The 19548-nt window shown below is 35.3% G+C and overlaps 1 protein-coding gene across 1 annotated transcript in view; it reads left to right on the forward strand.

Moving 5' to 3' along the window:
* The window catches only part of LOC124362829 (transient receptor potential-gamma protein), a 346796-nt gene that overhangs the window by 295184 nt on the left and 32064 nt on the right, over window positions 1-19548 (forward strand). Inside the window, exons 4-5 of the mRNA XM_046817664.1 lie at window positions 15213-15343; window positions 19216-19453. Of these exons, the coding sequence (XP_046673620.1) occupies window positions 15213-15343; window positions 19216-19453 (369 nt within the window). The remainder of the gene's footprint in view (window positions 1-15212; window positions 15344-19215; window positions 19454-19548) is intronic.

Below are 19548 nucleotides of genomic sequence, written 5' to 3' on the forward strand. Positions count from 1 at the left end.
AGGATTGCTGGAATACCCGAGCATATTATCAGTGGCGATACAGTTGTGTGCGTTTTGAATTGCGTTTCGATTGTATGAATCTACTTCTTGGTTGCTGTAATACAATCTGACAGCGTCGGGTACGTTCTCTTTGCACCAGGCTTCAGATTTTGTGCCTGGACTCAATTAAGTGCGATTCTTATTGACACTTAGTTTTGAGTCCATCTCCAATTTCGGTGAGAATCGTCGAAAACAGCTCGTCAGTTTGTCGGACAACACGGACTAATGGGAAAGTAGTTGATGCTTTGCCAGAGTACAGGTCCTCCGAGTTGGTTGTGTGGTACTGTGTAACACGGAGTAGCGCGCACAGGTGGCAGCTGTCTGAAATCGCCGCATAAGATCATGTGAATGCCTCCGAATGGTTGATCGTAAATACCGGTAATCTGCTGTAGTCGATAATTGATTTTTCCAAGTATAGCTGCACTCAACATGCTGATTTCATCAATGAAAACAACTTTCACGCCGACAAACACGTTTCTGTAGGCTTGCAAGTTCTCAGCAGAAAGAAGTTTTGTCACTCGAGAAGTTGTGAGACGAAACGCTGAGTGAACTGTCGTTCCACCAATAGGGACAGCTGATTTGCCTGTGCTTGCACAAGCAACGTATGCGTTGTTCAGTGAGTTGTGTTCCTGTGTGTAACGATTGTACGTCTCCATCAGGCACTTAACTGAATAAGTTTTCCCACAGCCGGCCGGTCCTGTGAAGAAAACTTGTAGTGTGACGACGACCTCCTCTCCGCAGCCATGTAAACGATGTATGTCCTCATGAATCAGCTCACGTTGTTCAGGGTTCGTCGTTCGTATCAGCTCACAAAATTGCTGTTTTGGCATCAAGTTGCTACGTTTTTTTACGACCGATAAGCCTTCTCGCGGGACGATTTGATTGACATCATCGTTGTTCTCGGAACCTTCCTCCTCCTAACACCTGCTCGACAAACACTCTTCTTTCCTCAATTTCTGGTGGTTCTCTGCTGTCTGAATTTTGTAGAATCATCATAGCTTCAAGCTCTTGCATCACACTGTCGATGTTGAGATTGTTTTCGAACAGCTGGCGGCGTTCCATGATGGTATCCTTGTTATCATTGAACAGTTGTAGAAATTTATTGCTATCAACAATGTCAGCTATTTCATTGCGGAAAGGCAAGAACAGCAATACCATTTCACGTTGATAATTAACAGTTTCATTTATTTCGTAGCGTCTGTATCGTATTATTCGTCCAATTTTTCGTCTGCGGTGTTCATTTGATTTTCGTCCTTCCCACAGTTGTCCTTTCCCCTCGGTCACCGGTTCTTCAATTTCGTCTTCTTGCACATCTACGTCATCTTCATTGTCGATGAAATCATGATAATCAGCGTAATACGAAGCAAACTCGGCCAAATATGAAGATTCCAGAGAGAGAGGTCGCTCTTCATATCGCTGAATGATGTTCTTGGTCCATACATCTGTACTGTCTGCTTCGATGTTTTCGCGATCCATTTGTTTCCGACGTTTGCGACAGCGTTGTCTTTCCGATGGCCAAACTGTTGGTATGTACATAATTTGACGGCTCGTTTCGCTCATCGGTTGCCGTAGTAAATACCATGCTGCTTCTTGAGCTGACATTTCAACTGCATTAAGAAGTTTGACACTCAAATGCTTTCAATTGGCCCGTGTAGTCCGGTCAAGATGCTCTTCCATCATCTTAGTCAGCTCACGATTCAAGTTACCCATTCCACGAGCTGATTTGTTCACATATTCCACGACATACTGTGCGCTGCTGTATTCATCCAAGATAAACTGGATATCGATGTTGGATTTGATTTCACCAGCGAGGTAAGGGTTGTGAATGTGTTCGTCATAAGTTGGTCGAAGTTGCGTGTTGAACAACATAGATGGCCTGCGCAAAGTTGAACGCACTACGTCAAGGTATGCATCGAATGTCAAAACTATGCTCCCTAAGAAAGTCGTCCATGCTAGCGTACGTACGTTCGCTGAGACAGTTGCGTAGCTCCTTGGCCTTTTTTTGGAATGCTATGCGGCGTCCATCAGTTTGAGGCATTAGGATCAATACACGGGTAGTGAGCATTGGCCAGTACGGGGATCCCAAATCTACAAGTAGTTTCGCCTCGCTTCGTGCAGGTGAAAGTGTGCTTGTATGGTATCGTTGGGCACATCTTCTTTGGCGACGGAACTCAGCTTCTCCACAAGCTCGATGGTCTTCGGCATATTTTCTGACACAGTCTCATGTGGATCATCGTGTAACCACAGTAAAATGTGAGCATGCGGACTTCCTCTATGTTGAAACTCAATGCGAAGGAAATAATCCTCCACGTAGTACTGGCCAAACGGATTGTATGACTGTTTTGATTTCAGCATTTTCATTAATGTACCAACGAGTTTGTGGAAATATATGCAGCATGTAATTGGATCGTCACTCACCAAGTTGCACCGCTCTGATGTGTTGAGGTCTCTTCGGCGACTTTGCCAGGATATTTGTTGCTCAACTTGAGGAGTAAATTCAGCAATACTAACCAGCGTACCTCGTTTGCACTTAGAGTGAGAAAGATGGTCGGCTTACCAAGTTGACGGAGCATAGCGAAGAGATCTCGTTTACGAGAGGCCCAGTACTGGACAGAGTTTGGCACCGACTTCATAAAGGCGAGATTCTGCACAACGAATTCTTTGAGAAACTCCGGGTCCTCTAACATGCGTCGAGTTACGCTCTCTGTGATCGAAACACTTCGGAATGTGCTGTAAATCCCATCGACCATTCGTAGACGTAGAATCTTCATTGCGTCGTATAAGACTTTTTGAGGCGTGGCTCCGCGCCTGTCACTCCGTCGTATTTCACTGGTCGCCATCATGTACGGTGTCACTGAAATGTTCATGTTGAAACGGCGGGGCTCTCCGAAGTATATCGCAGGAAATGATAGTTCTTCTGCATGACGGTCATAAATGATGTTAAGAGGCGTTGCCCGATGTCCTGGTGCGATGTCAAGACAATCCTCTTCATTCCAGTAGTGTGTGCTGTCTCGCAGCAAGAACTTCAGACTCGGGCGTATATTCGGCAGAGATTGCTTCGATCCGATTAGCAGGATCATCCTGAAGGCCTTCATCTGATGGCAATGCAGGCTGCAGCCTTGACAAATCTATTTTGATTTCGTACAAACGATATAGACTTGAATTTTGAAGTACATCTAACCATTCTTTGACCGTACGCTTAGACATGTACCCGCTGATGTAATTTGTTTTGTGTGCAAGATTCCTTTTGATGTTAACGTTAATAACATCGTCCTCTTCTAGATGGCGAGGCAACAAGCATTTTACCATGTCTTGTACGTTGACTGGGACGTTTATCACTTGTCCAATAATTCCATAAGAGAAATCATGACGCAGTCGACGCACTTGCATAAATGGAAGGCGCGGTGAGACCAAACGTTCACTGATAGGATCCAGAGGCGGTAGACCTGGAGGATGTCAGGATATGAGAAGCCGTTGACCTTTGCGAGAGCAGGAAGCTTACGCTTATTCAGCGATTGTCTACAGGTGTGTTGCAAGACTTTGTATAATCCTCCTTGCGTAGCTGCCGATTTTCCTTAACGTACCAATCCGAGAGGATGGATTTAAGGTCATTCTTGAACCACAATCTGTCACAAACCGAGCAAGCATGGCCAAAATCGTTGTTGTCCAGGAAAGTAGATTGATATCTCCTTATTGACGAGGAACATTTGGTATACCAGGTGGATTGTTCCAGTTGTATCGGTGTTTGGCTTGAAGAAGAAGTATTCGGTTGTACATCAGTCCGAGAAGATGCAGCTCTACGTTGTCGGAATGCACGTTGCCGTTGAGCGTTAGTTAGGGGAACGCTCGTTCTCTCCGCCACGACAGGAACGCTTGTTCTCTCCACCACAGAACAGGACGTTGAAGCAGGTGACTCTGACGTACCGCTGGTGAGGGCTATGTTAGCAGATTGACGTAGCTTGAACCTGCGTTGCCTCTCCGCGGCCGCTTTTGCAAAGGCTCTTGCTTGTTCAGGAGTTCTGGTCAATGCTTGACGTTGTCTGTACTCACGTTGTCGCTGAGCATTCGTTCTGGCGGTAGAGGTGGTGTGTGGAACAACGAATGGTACTGCAGACGTTGACGGCACGATATCCTCCGTCTCTATTGATGTACTGGACGTTGAAGGCATTTGCTCGTCCGTTTCCATTGTTTTTGAGAGTGGTGATTCCTGTTGAAACATTTGAAATTGAATGGATGAATTTTTAATGTTAAAAGAATCAATTTGAAAATCAAAACACTTATTCAGATCGAAGGTTCAAATTTTTGCTAAATAAATTTGAAATTAATTTAAATTTCTAATTGTAAATGATGAAGTTGAAAATTAAAACATTTACTTAAATTAGATGTTAAAATTCTTGCTCAACACAGTTTAAATCAAGTTTTTCTTATATATGCCACTTTTTCTTAATATTTGTAATTTTAAAGAATCAATTTGAAAATCAAAACAGTTATTCAGATCTAAGGTTCAAATTTTTGCTAAATAAATTTGAAATTAATTAAAATTTGTTATTGTAAATGGTAAAGTTGAATAAAACATTTACTAAAACTGGAATTTGAAATTCTTGCTAAACACAGTTTAAATTCTAAACTCCGCGCGTGGTGATTGGTCGGTTTAGTTCGTTTGTTTGGTCGCACTGTTATGACAGGTTAGAGGTTATAATTTGTTATTTTTTAATGTTTGACTAGCAATACGCGCTGTTTCTTCTCAATCGACTGAATTACGATTGATTGCAGAGTGATTTTAAACTAATAATTTACTTAACACTATCAACATTTGTCAATAGTATGACATAACCTAAAAACTCAGTTTCTCAACTTTTGTGTCAATCTAACAATTAATCAATCAATCATAGTTTACGATAATGAAATATCAGTGTACAATTATTTACCTTTATTGTTGTAGTTGTTGTAAATGACGAATCTAAGCACTCCACATTTTCACGAATAAACATAGTTATCTGCTTTATCCCGTTGCGGCGGACCCACAGTTATCTGCTTTATCCCGTGCGGCGGACCCACAGTTATCTGCTTTATCCCGTGCGGCGAACCCACTGTACGGGCATCGTAAACGTTACCGGGCGTTACACATTTTCACGAATAAACATAGTTATCTGCTTTATCCCGTGCGGCGGACCCACTGTACGGGCATCGTAACGTTACCGGGCGTCTACACTTTTTTCATGAGTCACTCCGAGCCGCAACCTAATTTTAAGACGTTGTCACGTCAAAAATCAAATAACACTTGGAAATAACTAAAATAAAAATGTTCACTTCTAAGTTCACTCAAAATTCAAAATAGAAATTTAAACTTCTCTGTCCACTAGTTGAACCTTAACTTTCAAGTCTCTGCAATTCAGATTACAACTCTCTCAAACAATTATTAATGTTCAATTAATTTCCAATTAATAATTCACAATAAAACAGATCCAATTAAATATTAATAAATTACTACTTTTCCAAATTTCAATTAAAGTTATTAACAAAGTTCAATTTTAATTCACTTTTCTTGCAAGTATGAACCAAATGCAACTTGTATGATTCTATTGTGCTCTATTGTTCATCTAGAATCAGTTATACAGATTGCTCTGTAGTTTCTATGAATTTAATTTTTTCCTATAAAAAAGACAACAAAATTAATTTAATATCAGATCTGGAAGACTATTTCAATAAAACATACAATAAATTTGGTGCTTACCTCAAAATCCCTCGCGGAAAAAAATTAAGAAACACGGCGCACTGTAATCAACTTAACTCACGAAAATGACCAAAAGAAGGGCGAAAATTATGAGATGGCGCTTATATACTTTCCTTTCCCATCAACTTTGCAGGACATCCGCGGTGTTCTCTCATTGGTCCAGCTGTATCAAACAAGGAGAACAATAGTCGCAACAAGATAAGTTCTAATCAATTTAAGGCAGTCAACCTGCCTTCCTAACAATTTAAAAATACCAGTACTAACTTGCCAAAGGATTACACGTTCGTTTTTTACCCTGGCTTTTCACAATCTAATCTAAAATTAAATCCCAATATTTCGATCCCAAAATTTTCATTTAATTTAAGTTTTAATTAAAAAAATAAATCAATGTAGCTTTAAAAAACGCTACACATACTATGGAGAAATGAATAAATACTATGCATACGTGGTATGTTACCATTAGCATTATAACGCCATTTTTGAACTTCTCCTAAGAGTACTTAATCAGCAGTATTTAAATCATGTTTGTTCATGTGAATAACTAAATTCAGTCTGGTTAGTCCATTCGCATTCAGTTTTAAATCTTGAAACTGAATCAATAACTTAAAATCACATATTATATTTGATTTTGAAATTTAAATTACTCAATCTATCTATATTGTTATATAAACTCCTACATTAACTAAAATATTACATTGTATCGTTTTTTAGATGCATATTAACCAGAGGTTATGTACTATAATTAAAGTTTATTTTAATAAAATTGTACGATAAACTGTAATTGCAATATATCGTTTGTATAATCAATTTCAGTGTTTTATTTTAAGAAATTCAGTCATCACCTGCGATGTAAAACATCAGTTTATTATATAATAATACTAGATCCATACCACTGACGTATAACACATTCTATTACACATTATTGCGAAATAAAAAAGCATATTCTATTTAACAGTCGTTGATGTTAGTGTATGTATCAATCAATGTTTCTATCAAACAATTATAGCTGTATTAATTGACAAGGCAGCCAAAGCTGTGAAGATTTTATGTAAATTCCAGCGATCGTAAATCGGTCAGGCTAAAACATTTAACGACCTAAACCTCTTAGCCAGGACTCTTACCGGCACCTTTACTCAAACCCACTCGACAGGGATAATTACTACCATTTCCATGAAGTTTGCTATAATTTCTCTAAGGATATAGAACTTCTAGTTTATAATTTTCCTTAAGGTCATCCTAATAATAATACAAATGCCAAAGTGCCTTTTTTTTAGCTAGCTTTTACTATAAATTTATAGACAGTTATAAAACCCATCTTACTTATCTTTTGATGGAGTAGGCTACTCTGATCTGTGAGATATATATATATATATATATATATATATATATATATATATATATTTGTATATATATATGTATATATATATATATATATATATATATTTGTATATATATATATATTTGTATATATATATATTTGTATATATATATATATATATATATATATATATATTTGTATATATTTGATCGGGATACAAGACAAAATCAACATCGAAAAAAAATACTAAGAACGAAGTAAATTACTATGGCCATAAATATACACTTTTCGATGCATTTACTTGATCGTAATAACACGGCAAACTCAACTTTGGCGTCGGAAATAGAATAAATTTGAACCAGCAATGGCCACAGAGGTGCAACGCCTATTAAATTGCGTTCAAAGCAGCTGGTAGTTGCTAGCAGTGCAGATATAAAAGACAAAGCATTCTATCTTTAACTATACATTAAAGACTGTTATGGAACCTCTCTTGATTGTCATTTGACAGAAGTAGGCTTTTAGACACAGTGTTCTTGTGTGTGTGTGTGTGTGTGTGTGTGTGTGTGTGTGTGTGTGTGTGTGTGTGTGTGTGTGTGTGTGTGTGTGTGTATGTGTGTGTGTGTGTTTGAACTGCGTTAGTTTTAATGTGGGAATCGAAATGAAAGGATACAGAAAGGTTACAAATATTTAACAATAGGTCTTATGTTATTAATATATTTGTTAACTTGATACATTTAAAATAGAATACAAACCCATACAAATACGAGTAATAGTTGTATCAGTGTTGGACTTCGAGATAAAGCGAGTGAAAGTCGCCACTTTCAATCCAAAGTCAGTTATAATAGGAGTCATTGATTTAAATTTTATTTAAGTGAAGGCCTAATAAGAGAAAAAAATTTTACCTAGGAAAAATATAGTTTGTTATTGTTAACCCTTTTGTAACCTCCAATTTTTACCCCCACCAAAACTATCACGGCTGGCGATCGATATCTTGTTTTTTTGGAAATCGCTTTACAATCGATTTTACCAAAAAAAAAAAAAAACACATTGTGAAACGCATATTGGCTCTGGTGCTCTGGTCTTGGAGTATTGTAACTAACTACGAGTGTCCTGAATGCTGCGTCATATATAATTACTAAAAGTTATCCGCGGCTTCGGATAATAGGATTTATTTCTTACAGGAAATCTTTCTATTGATTTTCGAAGAACTAGGTCTTGTATACAGAGTAAATTGGTACTCAGCTTCTACTATGATTTTTTGTCGTCTGAAAGAGTAGTGCGAAATTAATAATGAAAGGCGCAGGACTACATTAACCTTTTTGAAACACAGTATATGAGAGGAAATGAAAACGGCCATGTGTTAAAAGTGTTTGAATCAGGACTATTTTATTCCGAAAATACGTGAGTACAATAAAATACTAATATAAATTTTGTCTTACAATACGTTTGAAAAATATAATTTGGGTTAGCAGAAGGCATATTTGTCTAAGCATAGGCCAGCAAATAATCCATCTTTAAAGTAGCGTAAAAGTTGTCTTAAATAAATACGTTTACTTTAATCAACATGACAAAAGAATAGCAGGTAGAGTCATGTTAGGTGTGGCTTTTCGGGAGCCAGTGCATCGCCATCACGGGGCTGTCAACACAAGAGTGACACATGACTGGACATTGCTGTCCTACATAGATTATTGAGTCGTCGTCGTGGTCACGCGCTCTTTACTGTGTCGGATTACCTCTATATTAACTTTTTTTTAATTTGAGATCTTGCTTCTAAAATCTTAACACTTATTCATTACTCTCTTAATGCTAATTTTGGTTATTCAATAGCCAATAGTGTTACGGAACTTAAATTTTAAATATGTTTTGTTTAGAAAATATCAGCTTGGCTTATTGAAAAATATTAGAAACAACAAAATACTAAAGCTTATTAAATATTTTAAACTGATGCAATGATTTACGGTTAAAATAATCTTATTTCATTTTTAAAAATTTGGTTATATCACTTTAAGAGTGCTGATCAAAATAAATGGCCGAAATTTCCTTACACGAACAATGTTAAACCTTAAGCGTTTTTACGACCTTACTTTTTAATGTAGTGCTATGGAAGGTGACTCATAAAGATACAAATTATTCCCATCCAAACTCGTCGTTTTTTTGTGAATAATATACTTCTTTAATATTTAGAGTAAAGTGCAAAAAAGTATAAAATATAGTCTGAATAACCTATAAGAGTATCGAACATCTAAAAAGCTTTTGGATGCGTATTAGTTATATATTTAAAATTAAAAATCTCTCGTAAGTGTACTACGAATAATATAGGGTCGTAAAGATGCACGAGGTATTGTTCGTATGGGAATACATGCAAGATAGTCGACATTACACCCGACTCTTAAAATATTTTTATATGCAGACTAGAAAACTTTATTAGAAAACTTAAAAAAATTTATATCAGTCCACGAGTATATGCATGAAGCAGAATTTAGGGCCTTAAATCACGCCCGAAGAAGAACTGTTATAGAAATGGATATGAACTTTTTACGGTGCGTATAATAAAAGATGTCTGAAGGATTGTCAGATTTGTATGTATAAAAGCTAATTTCCTAAAAAATCTTATTTAAAAATATTGCATTTTCAATTGTATTTTAAACTAAAAATGTACATACTGCATAAAATACTATTTTCGGTCCCGTCTGTTCTTATTTGGGCCTAATTACAAATTGTATGAATTACCAACTTCAAGTGCTTATATTTTCTACTGGTGATCGCAAAAGTTGTTCTATTTTAATGTCTTTATAGAATTTATCGTAATGGGCTATGGCATTGAAGTTATCAAAACTAAAAATGGATTGCACTACCTTAAATGGTACTATGCCAGTATCCTTATCTGAGAATCTACAGTTAGTCATTTTAAAACAGTGAAACATTGTCTATACATATTCTGTTATATTAGGTTTGGATAACAATTCGCTGAATGTATGTCAATATTAAATTATTCACTTACGTAAGAGTGTTTTTGTTTACGTTATCACCCTGTGTATTAAGCTCCAATTGATCTATACATACGTCATATCATATTAATATTGTATACCTTTTAAAGCTACCCATAAAAACAATATCATCAAAACGAATTCTTGACCATTAAAAGTCTATAACAATTAATATCCCTTTTAGTATCTAATGTTCCAAACATTTTTGGAAAGCTTCCAGTGGTTGTAATAATTCCTATTCCACCGATCCCTGTCCGAACAGCCATTCGATTTCAATAACAACAATGTTATCCATTTTGTAGTTGTTTTTTGGAATAGTACTTATATGGCAGTATTGATTATATTGCAACTAGTTGTTACCCGCGGCTGCGCACACTTTTCGTAAGTTTTGCCCGAGTATAAGCACTTCTGGTTCAAGTGAATTATATTTCCAACGCCAATGTAGAGGTCACCTTGTTGCCATGATCAAGAAAATCTGTCAAAAGTGTATGTTTATAGCCATTGTACACGTACATTTACTTTATTATAAAGTCTAACACTCAAGCTTTAATTTCAACCAGAAATTTATTTTAAAGATAAACATACATCAAAACTTAGCGCCTTCAAGCAGTGTTTGGTTATTTAAAATACGTAACAGTCTAGTAATTGCAGCAAACAATGTGCAGGCGCTTTGATAAATTTTATATATTGCAGCGCTGTCTAGTGGTGAGTTACATGAATGGGGGGAGTTACATAGCATTCATCCACCTTCTACATGGAAAAATACATATAGAAACAAATTTTCAAAATGATCGGTCAAATAGTTTCTTAGTCTATAAAGGACATACAGACAAAAATTAATTTATATATATATATATATATATATATATATATATATATATATAATATATATATATATATATATATGCCTTCAGTATAAGACTTATTAGCTTAGCCTTGGTATTGTAACGTCAAAATGGTTTAATCTAACTTGGTTTGCTCTTCCCTGTTTAGCTTTCTTATCATCTCACCACATGTAGACTATATGTGGGTTTCTTGTTCTATCAACGATAACAATGTGTTAGGAAATGGTAATATTCATTAGCCCGATGGCTAGGTACTCTGGGAGACATAAAGTTTGATTATTGATCTAATTTTACTGATAAGGCTTATCTTTAACTTTAATTACATTTCCTTTGACTATCCAGACACCAGACTGCGACCATTTAGACTTTCATGCATTCTTATTACCTCACAAATCTAAGCTGAATTACACCACCGGCCATGAATTCCAGTTATCAGATGTTTAGCAAAGAGATATTAACTTTAAAATTTCTAGCGGATAGTTGCTCGATGAGAAATGGATTACTGATAAACAAGAGTTAAGGCTAAAACCTTTGTATCTGGTAATTATTCCATTGCACGTGAATATTTCAAGCTCTTCTCAGAAAAATAAAATTATATGAGTTAAAGTGTAATATTATCCACCTATCGCCTGGATAGACAAATAGCTTAAGGTAACTTCGCCTCCTTCACTGGTCGATAATCCCCTTGGGATCAGATATCTCGGCGTCAGGTCGAACTGTGGTGACGGTTCAGCTTTGCTCAATGTGATACGATGCTCGAATGTGTCTGGTACTAGAGCTTTGGTTAAAATAGATAAAAGAATCTATTTTGTTTTTATCACATTTCGGATAGTTTTTTATGCTTATATTTTTTTAAACACTACAAAAGTATACTACTAATAATATATTACAAATTAAGATAAACGCCAGCAGGATTCTAATACCAAAATCAGACACCTGTTTTATTTGAAAATTTCTTAATTTATTTCAGATTTTCCACGAAGAACAAATACAGCAGCATATGCAATAAACTTATTTTTCAGCTTTATACGAATTGTATTAGATCTAAAGCAAACGCAAGCAATCTCAAAGTGTCAAGGCTGTTCCTTACCTCCCCATCTCACCTATGTTATATTAGGAGCTTCTGCTCATGGAAAGGTTTTTATTAGACTTTAATCTTACAATTAAGCCTCCTTTATCCACCGAGCTTTTTCTTCGTCCAAAAATAAACTGTTATATAACAAATTAATTCTAAAACATCGTAAGCTATGTCTTTTTATCAAAACCTTAGCCAACTATCATGAAAAACTCAGTGTGGTAAAAATTGTAAAGCCCTTGCTTGAAAACTTATTTAGGAAATGTTCATTATATATTAAAAATTAAACTTTCGGAAACAACAAGTTACAAAATTCAGACTAAAAATATCAAAAGACAATTGACTTTTTGTTGAGTCAGGAAGGTCCTCTCGGCAGTTTTATACTTCCGGTTTAGTAACTAATTCTTGAGCTTTGCAGTAACTTTTTTAATAGAGTACATGTCCAATGGCTCCATCGCTTTTGCACAAAATATTCCTGGCAGATCCCAATTATCTTCTTACAGTATGTTGCATCTTACAATGTTGCCCTAATTCGTTGATGGTAGTTATAGCCTCAAGTCCATATTACATTTTTCACTGACTCGTTTTGATTTTGGGTCTTGCAATACAAACATTTGATGACTCAAACTCACCAGATCGTTTTATGCAAGGATCTCGGAAAATTTATTTAATTTTTCCAATGCATTCAATCTTTGGGGAGGTGGAATAGCTTAAGTACTTGAAAATTTAATACATCACCATCCATAATGACTTTAATTATGAAGTATATTACTATATATACACCAGTGGAGGTTCAAAGATTGACAAAATCACCATTGCAGTGAGTTTCTGTATAAAACATGTATACATCATGTTAACGGGAATGAAACTTAGATTTATAACACCAAATAAAAAAAAACTTAATTTTTTTCAGATTTCTGAGATAAGTACTAATTCCGATGTTACGGAGCCGATGTTGAGTTTAGTATATTACATAATAAACCTAGACAAAACTAAATTGGTTTCTATATATCAGAGTAGCACGTATAATTTCTCAGTAATTTTCAGAACAACATACATTGTTTTGGTAACATTTTTGTTTAATTAGTACCAGCATAACAATACTGTTAACTATTTTATATCATTACTAACAGTGTTTTAAGTACACCTATTGTTATATGGTATTTTTATATTTTTCTATTGTTTGTAAATTTATGATTTATAATGCTAAAATCTTGAAACAACGTTTTCACACAACTATTTAAAAATGGAAACAAAGGTTGCATAAATTTACATTACGTGTTGAAGCAGTAAGATTTAATTAATTTAATGGACATAAACCTAATATAACTCATGCTTAAACCCAACGTTCATGACTCTGAATATTTGATGATTCTGCTAATACTCGTATATATGGATGAAAGATGACCGACCGTGAGCCAGCATAACGCGTTTATTATCGTGATCCCGAAATGTAGTGGCGTTTATTAATTATCTTTCCAATCTGCTATATACCTAATCAGCACTTGTAAATATTTACAAACTAAAAATGTAAAAATGAGATAAACTTTCACGTTAAAATTTATGGAGCTAACATATTCCACCGATTTCATGCACCATCAAGTACACGAGTATAAACTACACTTGCTCCGAGCAGAGTTTGTTTATTACACGACACTCCCGTAAGAGCTGCTTTCGTTCCTTATCTTTACGAAACAGTCCATGAGATTTATTTAATACCTCCAAAGTTTATATGTATAAAATAAGGAATCGTTTTACAAATCTCGCAATGTATACTACATTCGTCATATTACTTCTCATTAAGTAATATATTTATTAAACGTCACAAGAATATAAGACTACGTTGTGAGGTTTGGGATCTATCCTCATCTTCATTTATCAAAGAACTTAAGACAAAGAGAAGCAAAGTCAAATCAATACACTGCAAAATTGTGTTTATCTCTATTTCACCTTCCGCTTAGTGTACCATCTGAAATCTGGAATCCACGAACCGTCTAAATTAATCAAAAAAGGTCGGCGTTGAAGACGTTAAAAAGAAAGTCTTTGCACCGTTTCGACACCAGAGACACCTACACTACAAAGAGATCTGTCTGGTTTACTCAGTTGCCACCCAGTGTAATTTGCATGATAAGGTGTTCTCATCGTCTCATCAGGTGCACGCTTTATTGATTTTCGTGTTGCAAAATCTTAATTTTGTAGGTTTATCACCATATAACCATATTTATTCCTCTTTCGCTTTGTACTAAGTTTTTAATTCCTGAAGAAGGTGATAGACTCCAATTCTCGAAACGTAGTGTTCTGTTCTTTTAAGATTTAAGTATGGTATAGTCCGAATTCCTATAACCCTTTCAAATTATCAACAACACCAATAAGTTAGAAATAAATAGTGGCAAAGGGAAGTTTTTATTTCCCTATCCCTGGCCAATATTAATTAAATGATCGTTGTACTTTAAAAGCAGTTTCCGTCATAAACAAATGTGTTGAATGATGTAAAATACAGCCGCGTATAGAGGGAAAGGACGTATACCAGGTCAATATGGTAGGATTGGGGTGTAGCAATTAGGGTCGCTTAATTTGCCAGTGACAATGATTAGTGCTGACAGAGAAACTGATTATCTGCTGCAGATTGGTGTTCCACAGCAAACTGCATTTGTGTTGAACAAATTTAAATTAAAGTGGAGATAGTTTAATATGTTTTGAGATAAAGCACCCGCAATTCCTTCAAGATGTTGGATGCATTTGTTTCATGGAGGCAGTAACTATGAATTGTGGATTGTTGTCACTAACACCACGATCACTGGGTAATACCTGTCAGTAGAATCTCTACGGGTAGAGCAAAACTTAATGGATGTCCTTAACCGAAAATTTCGAGATATTGGGTAAAAAGGGCTGATCGAATGGTCTGGAGTACTGCGGAAGATGACTTTTGGAATTGGTGCGGTGCCTCCTTTAAAGGATTGGAAGCCTAAGCATTAGGGAATAATCCTGATGTGGCTGGAAGAGGCTGGAACAGACCCAGCCTCTTCTTTTTCAAAGGTTACGAGACAGAGAAAGTACCCGTTATCCCTCCTAAAGGGATCTTGACAGGAACAACCACTACACCAAACTCTTACTTATCCTAAACATTCTGTCACTCCAAAAGCAGTAAGTGTAATGATGTAATTCCTCTTCATGTTGTTCTGTGAACATAAGATAACCCAGTGTCTTGTTGCAGAGGCACAGCATCCACGGTATGATGGAGGAGGAGAACGTGGTAAGGCCGCATCAGGAGATGAAGCAGTTAACTCTGGACGAGAAGAAGTTCCTGTTGGCAGTCGAGAGAGGCGATGTGGCTTCAACACGGAGGTCAGTCTCGACAAATCTTTCATCTATTGTCAAAGCTTCTTCAAAAGTGCATACTAAGCTATGTATAATTACTTAAGGTTAATAAATTTAGTTTATTTAAGGTTCAAAATGTTTACCGTTACGGTTTAGATGAAAACATTCTGGTCTGATTGTACGTAATGAAACTATACTGATGCAATAATTAAGCAGATATGTAATATTGAAATATAACCATCCAGGTTTGAAGTGTAAACACTGACTGTTAGTTACATACACCCAAGATTGTTGCACCCAAGTTTTCTGCACTACACTAGAACTATGACCATACAGGTTTTAGTGTTTACACTACGCTAGACTTCAATTGCTCAAGTTTGAAGTGTAAACACTGAACATTACGATATAGTTATAATCACCAAGGTTTGAATCACTACTTTCAAACTGTTACATTCTCCACTTGGACATTATGGAATATTGTGGTTATAACAGTTATGATTCACCAAGTTCCTCAATCGCATATTTTAAAGTAAAAAATATAATTTAAGTATAGTTAAACATATTGAACGTAGATTTATTAATGGCAGGAATCGGATTCTGTAATTTCTTTTACTGTGTCCACCAATTATATTTCAACTTGTTTTGCCTGAACCTCATAGGACACTATGTCATATAAAACCTCTCAGTAAGCAACTTTAATGCCATCCATATCACTGAGGTGAACATAAGAACGAATAATCAGTTTTATCTGGAGTCCAAACCATCGATAATTGAGTTCCTTGTTTAAAACCAATTTCTCATGACTATCGATTAGAAAGGATTACAAGATTTCGGACGTTCCAATCATTATACTTTACAAAAAAAGAACACTAGGTTTCACAAAGGGATGTCTCATCTTCTTTACCTTTTGATGCCCTTTCTAACACATGAAGAATAGTACATATATCAGTTCTCAAAACAAAGTGTACTATTGAACGATGCAGAATTTGGTTTTGTTTATTTTTAAGTAACCCTAATAGAAAGAAGAACTAATTATGAATCATAAATAATTTGTAACAATTCCTAATTAAGAAACAACAAAATTGAAATATACAGTGTGACCTTGAGATGAAGATAAAAAAGTAACGCTGAAGACGTTTACCCTCTTTCTTCATCCCAACCATCGTCATTCGATTTATTGTTTCACAAGTGCTACACGCATGATATGGAATGAGCTGATATTGAATTTTTCCTTAGTCTCTCACCATATCTGGTGTGTTCAGCATGCTTAGTGTAGTGCGCCTGCAATCTTGTGATTTATGCTTCTTCTCACTGTTATACATCATAACATGTTATCGTTAAGGTTTAGATGAAAACATTCTGGTCTGATTGCAGGTCGACCTTGAAGTGTTATCACTTTTTTTAAACCTACTAATCAACTTTGAACCGTTAACACTGCGAGTAAGTAAAACTTGCTAGGTTGCCAAACTTTTACTTTGACGAGTTTGTCGCCATATTTGTGGTTCCCTAATCTTATGTAAGATTTTTGACACATGGAAAAGAGGATAGACTCTAATCCTCGAAACGTAATATTCTATTTTTGTAACATGTATCGTTGGCAAATGTCCGAAAGTATGTTATTACTTAAAACAATCCATCGTCAATTATTATAAGTTGCAAACAAAGAAGTGATGCTTCAGTTTGGCTTTTTGTTAATCTTTTACACCTACACTACAAAGAGATCTGTCTGGTTTACTCAGTTGCCACCCAGAGTAATTTGCATTATAAGGTGTTCTCATCGTCTCATCAGGCAACTGAGGTGTGTGGGTGTGAGTAACTTTAAAGCTGGAGCAATTACTACACAACCAACAAACCATTCTTCACACTTGCATAAAAATTATTGTGTTTAATGAATAATACATGAATTTATTCTCAATTAAAATGCTAGAGCCATTATAACTAACGATAATCTGAAAAACTAACACAATACATTCACTTATTATCATTGTAAGTCTTTAGAGATTTAACTGTAGAAGATCACAAAAAGACGGGAAGAGGAAGTTCAGCAACCATAAATACTTAAGTGAAACAATATATACCAATTTACTGTGTATACCGAGCTACTCTTTATTGTGGTTATCTCCGTTAGTGCCAAATTTCACACATGAGACTTTATTGTCTATCTTAACTTTACGTGTCCACAAAAAGAATGTAAATGTTCTAATTTGAGGTCCGCTATGATATTAAATAATAAATATTGCTTTAACTATGTAATAGTGAGAGAACTTATAAAATATTATTGCATTAATACTGATGATTAAATACAAACTGGTGCTTTCCTGTTGTTGATGAAAACTTTGTGTAGTTTAAATATTTAACAGTGATTCCATTGTGCTTACTAATGAATTAGAGTTCTTTGGTTGGTTGTTCAAGCATTAATTTCATTTGTGTGTCTTACATATTATCTCTCATGAACATTTTGTAAACCGGCATGATAGTTTAGTACGCTTAAAAGCATATAATAATAATATATATTATTTTTTTCAAAATTAAATTAATAGAGGTATTTTATTTTATTGAAGTTTGAGAGTCTTGCAATCCTATATTATTGTTATAACATAACACTGACGTTTTATTAATTACGACAAAGGAGAATAAAATGTGTCAGCTCCATAAAATGAGTAATAAAATTGGAATGTAGACAAACAAAACTAATGTATTTTCAATCTTAAAAGGGTACCAAAATAATGATTATTTTATACATAATAACGTCGGAACTTTGGCGAGGTTCATTGGGTTTTGTAATTACTACCCGAACAGCCCCAGAGAGGTTTACGTGAATAACTCATGAGTGTTTGATTTATACCAGTAGCCAATAAACTAGTGAATTATTCAGCATCTGTCAGCTGTTGGGTTTTCGTTTTTATTAGATACATTTCATAATATGTTCAAAAACTGTTATTGAAACCCAAAAATTATGTTTTCTTCCAATTTCGGGTGGAACTGTCATTTAATTTTCTTATGAATACAAAAATATCTTAAATTTCTGATCCAATTATTATTGAAAGAATTAGGTACTAATCGGAAAAATAGATTTTATTAACACACATTTTAATGGAGGGATGGATGTTTTGTTACAATTTACAAGCAGTGCCGAATATTGAGATATTTATAAGTCTTTCATAAATACATACTTTACTTTAACTTTAAAACTGGAGCAATTACTACACATTTCTAAAACTTTTCAATTATACCCACGTTTTTACGTGCTTATGCTAACATAAGTTTTATTAATAATAGTCTGGAACCTCTAAACTAAATCCGTTTGGATTAACCATTTCCTAACTTAAAATAATACAAGAACAATTGTCTTATGGACACAGTTTATTTTTCGGACAATAATGTCAAATTTCACTATGGTATCAAACCAAAAGGCAATTAAAGTCTAACTTTGTCACCTTATTAATTTACAGAGCAGAGTTTAAAAGGTTTAAGAAGCAAAATTAAGGACACATTTTCAATAGACCATCTAGTGTAACATAGTGTGTGGGTGGTACTATAATATTTTGAACTTATATGTTGGTTAAACTGAATACTTCATAGATAATTTCTGAATTATTGCTAAAAAATAAACTAAGAAAAATTATTTTCAGGAAGGTTATGTGCAATCAGTATTCAGGATTTTACAATGAAAATTCCAAAACATTTTTCCAAATATTAACTTTTATATAAGTATTTAAACCTTTGGTAAATATTCTCATTAGTTGAGCGTTATAATAGCATCGTGCAAGAATCGTAATCAATATAGAATTCTACCAGTTGGTATGACATCATTAGAATAAAGCTATTCTCGACTCAGGCTAAAAATAGTACGATGACCGTGTTTTATTGTAGACGTCAGTTTCTGTTTGTCACAACAGGATGATGCAGCGCGCGCAGGAGACAGACTACATCAATATCAACTGTGTGGACCCGCTGGGCAGGTCAGCGCTGCTGATGGCCATCGACAACGAGAACCTGGAGATGGTGGAGTTGCTGATAGAGTACAAGGTCGACACCAAAGACGCGCTGCTCCACGCCATCTCCGAGGAGTTCGTAGAAGCTGTGGAGGTTCTGCTGGACCATGAGGAGACACTTCACAAACCGGGCGAGCCCCACGTGAGTGGATTAGATGTTGCATGGAGCTTTATTGAACCCCAGGGATGACATAGATTAACTATACATCTATATCAAAAACTATAGGATGAATTACA

Source organism: Homalodisca vitripennis, chromosome 5 (assembly GCF_021130785.1).
Source record: "Homalodisca vitripennis isolate AUS2020 chromosome 5, UT_GWSS_2.1, whole genome shotgun sequence".
Taxonomy (NCBI): domain Eukaryota; kingdom Metazoa; phylum Arthropoda; class Insecta; order Hemiptera; family Cicadellidae; genus Homalodisca; species Homalodisca vitripennis.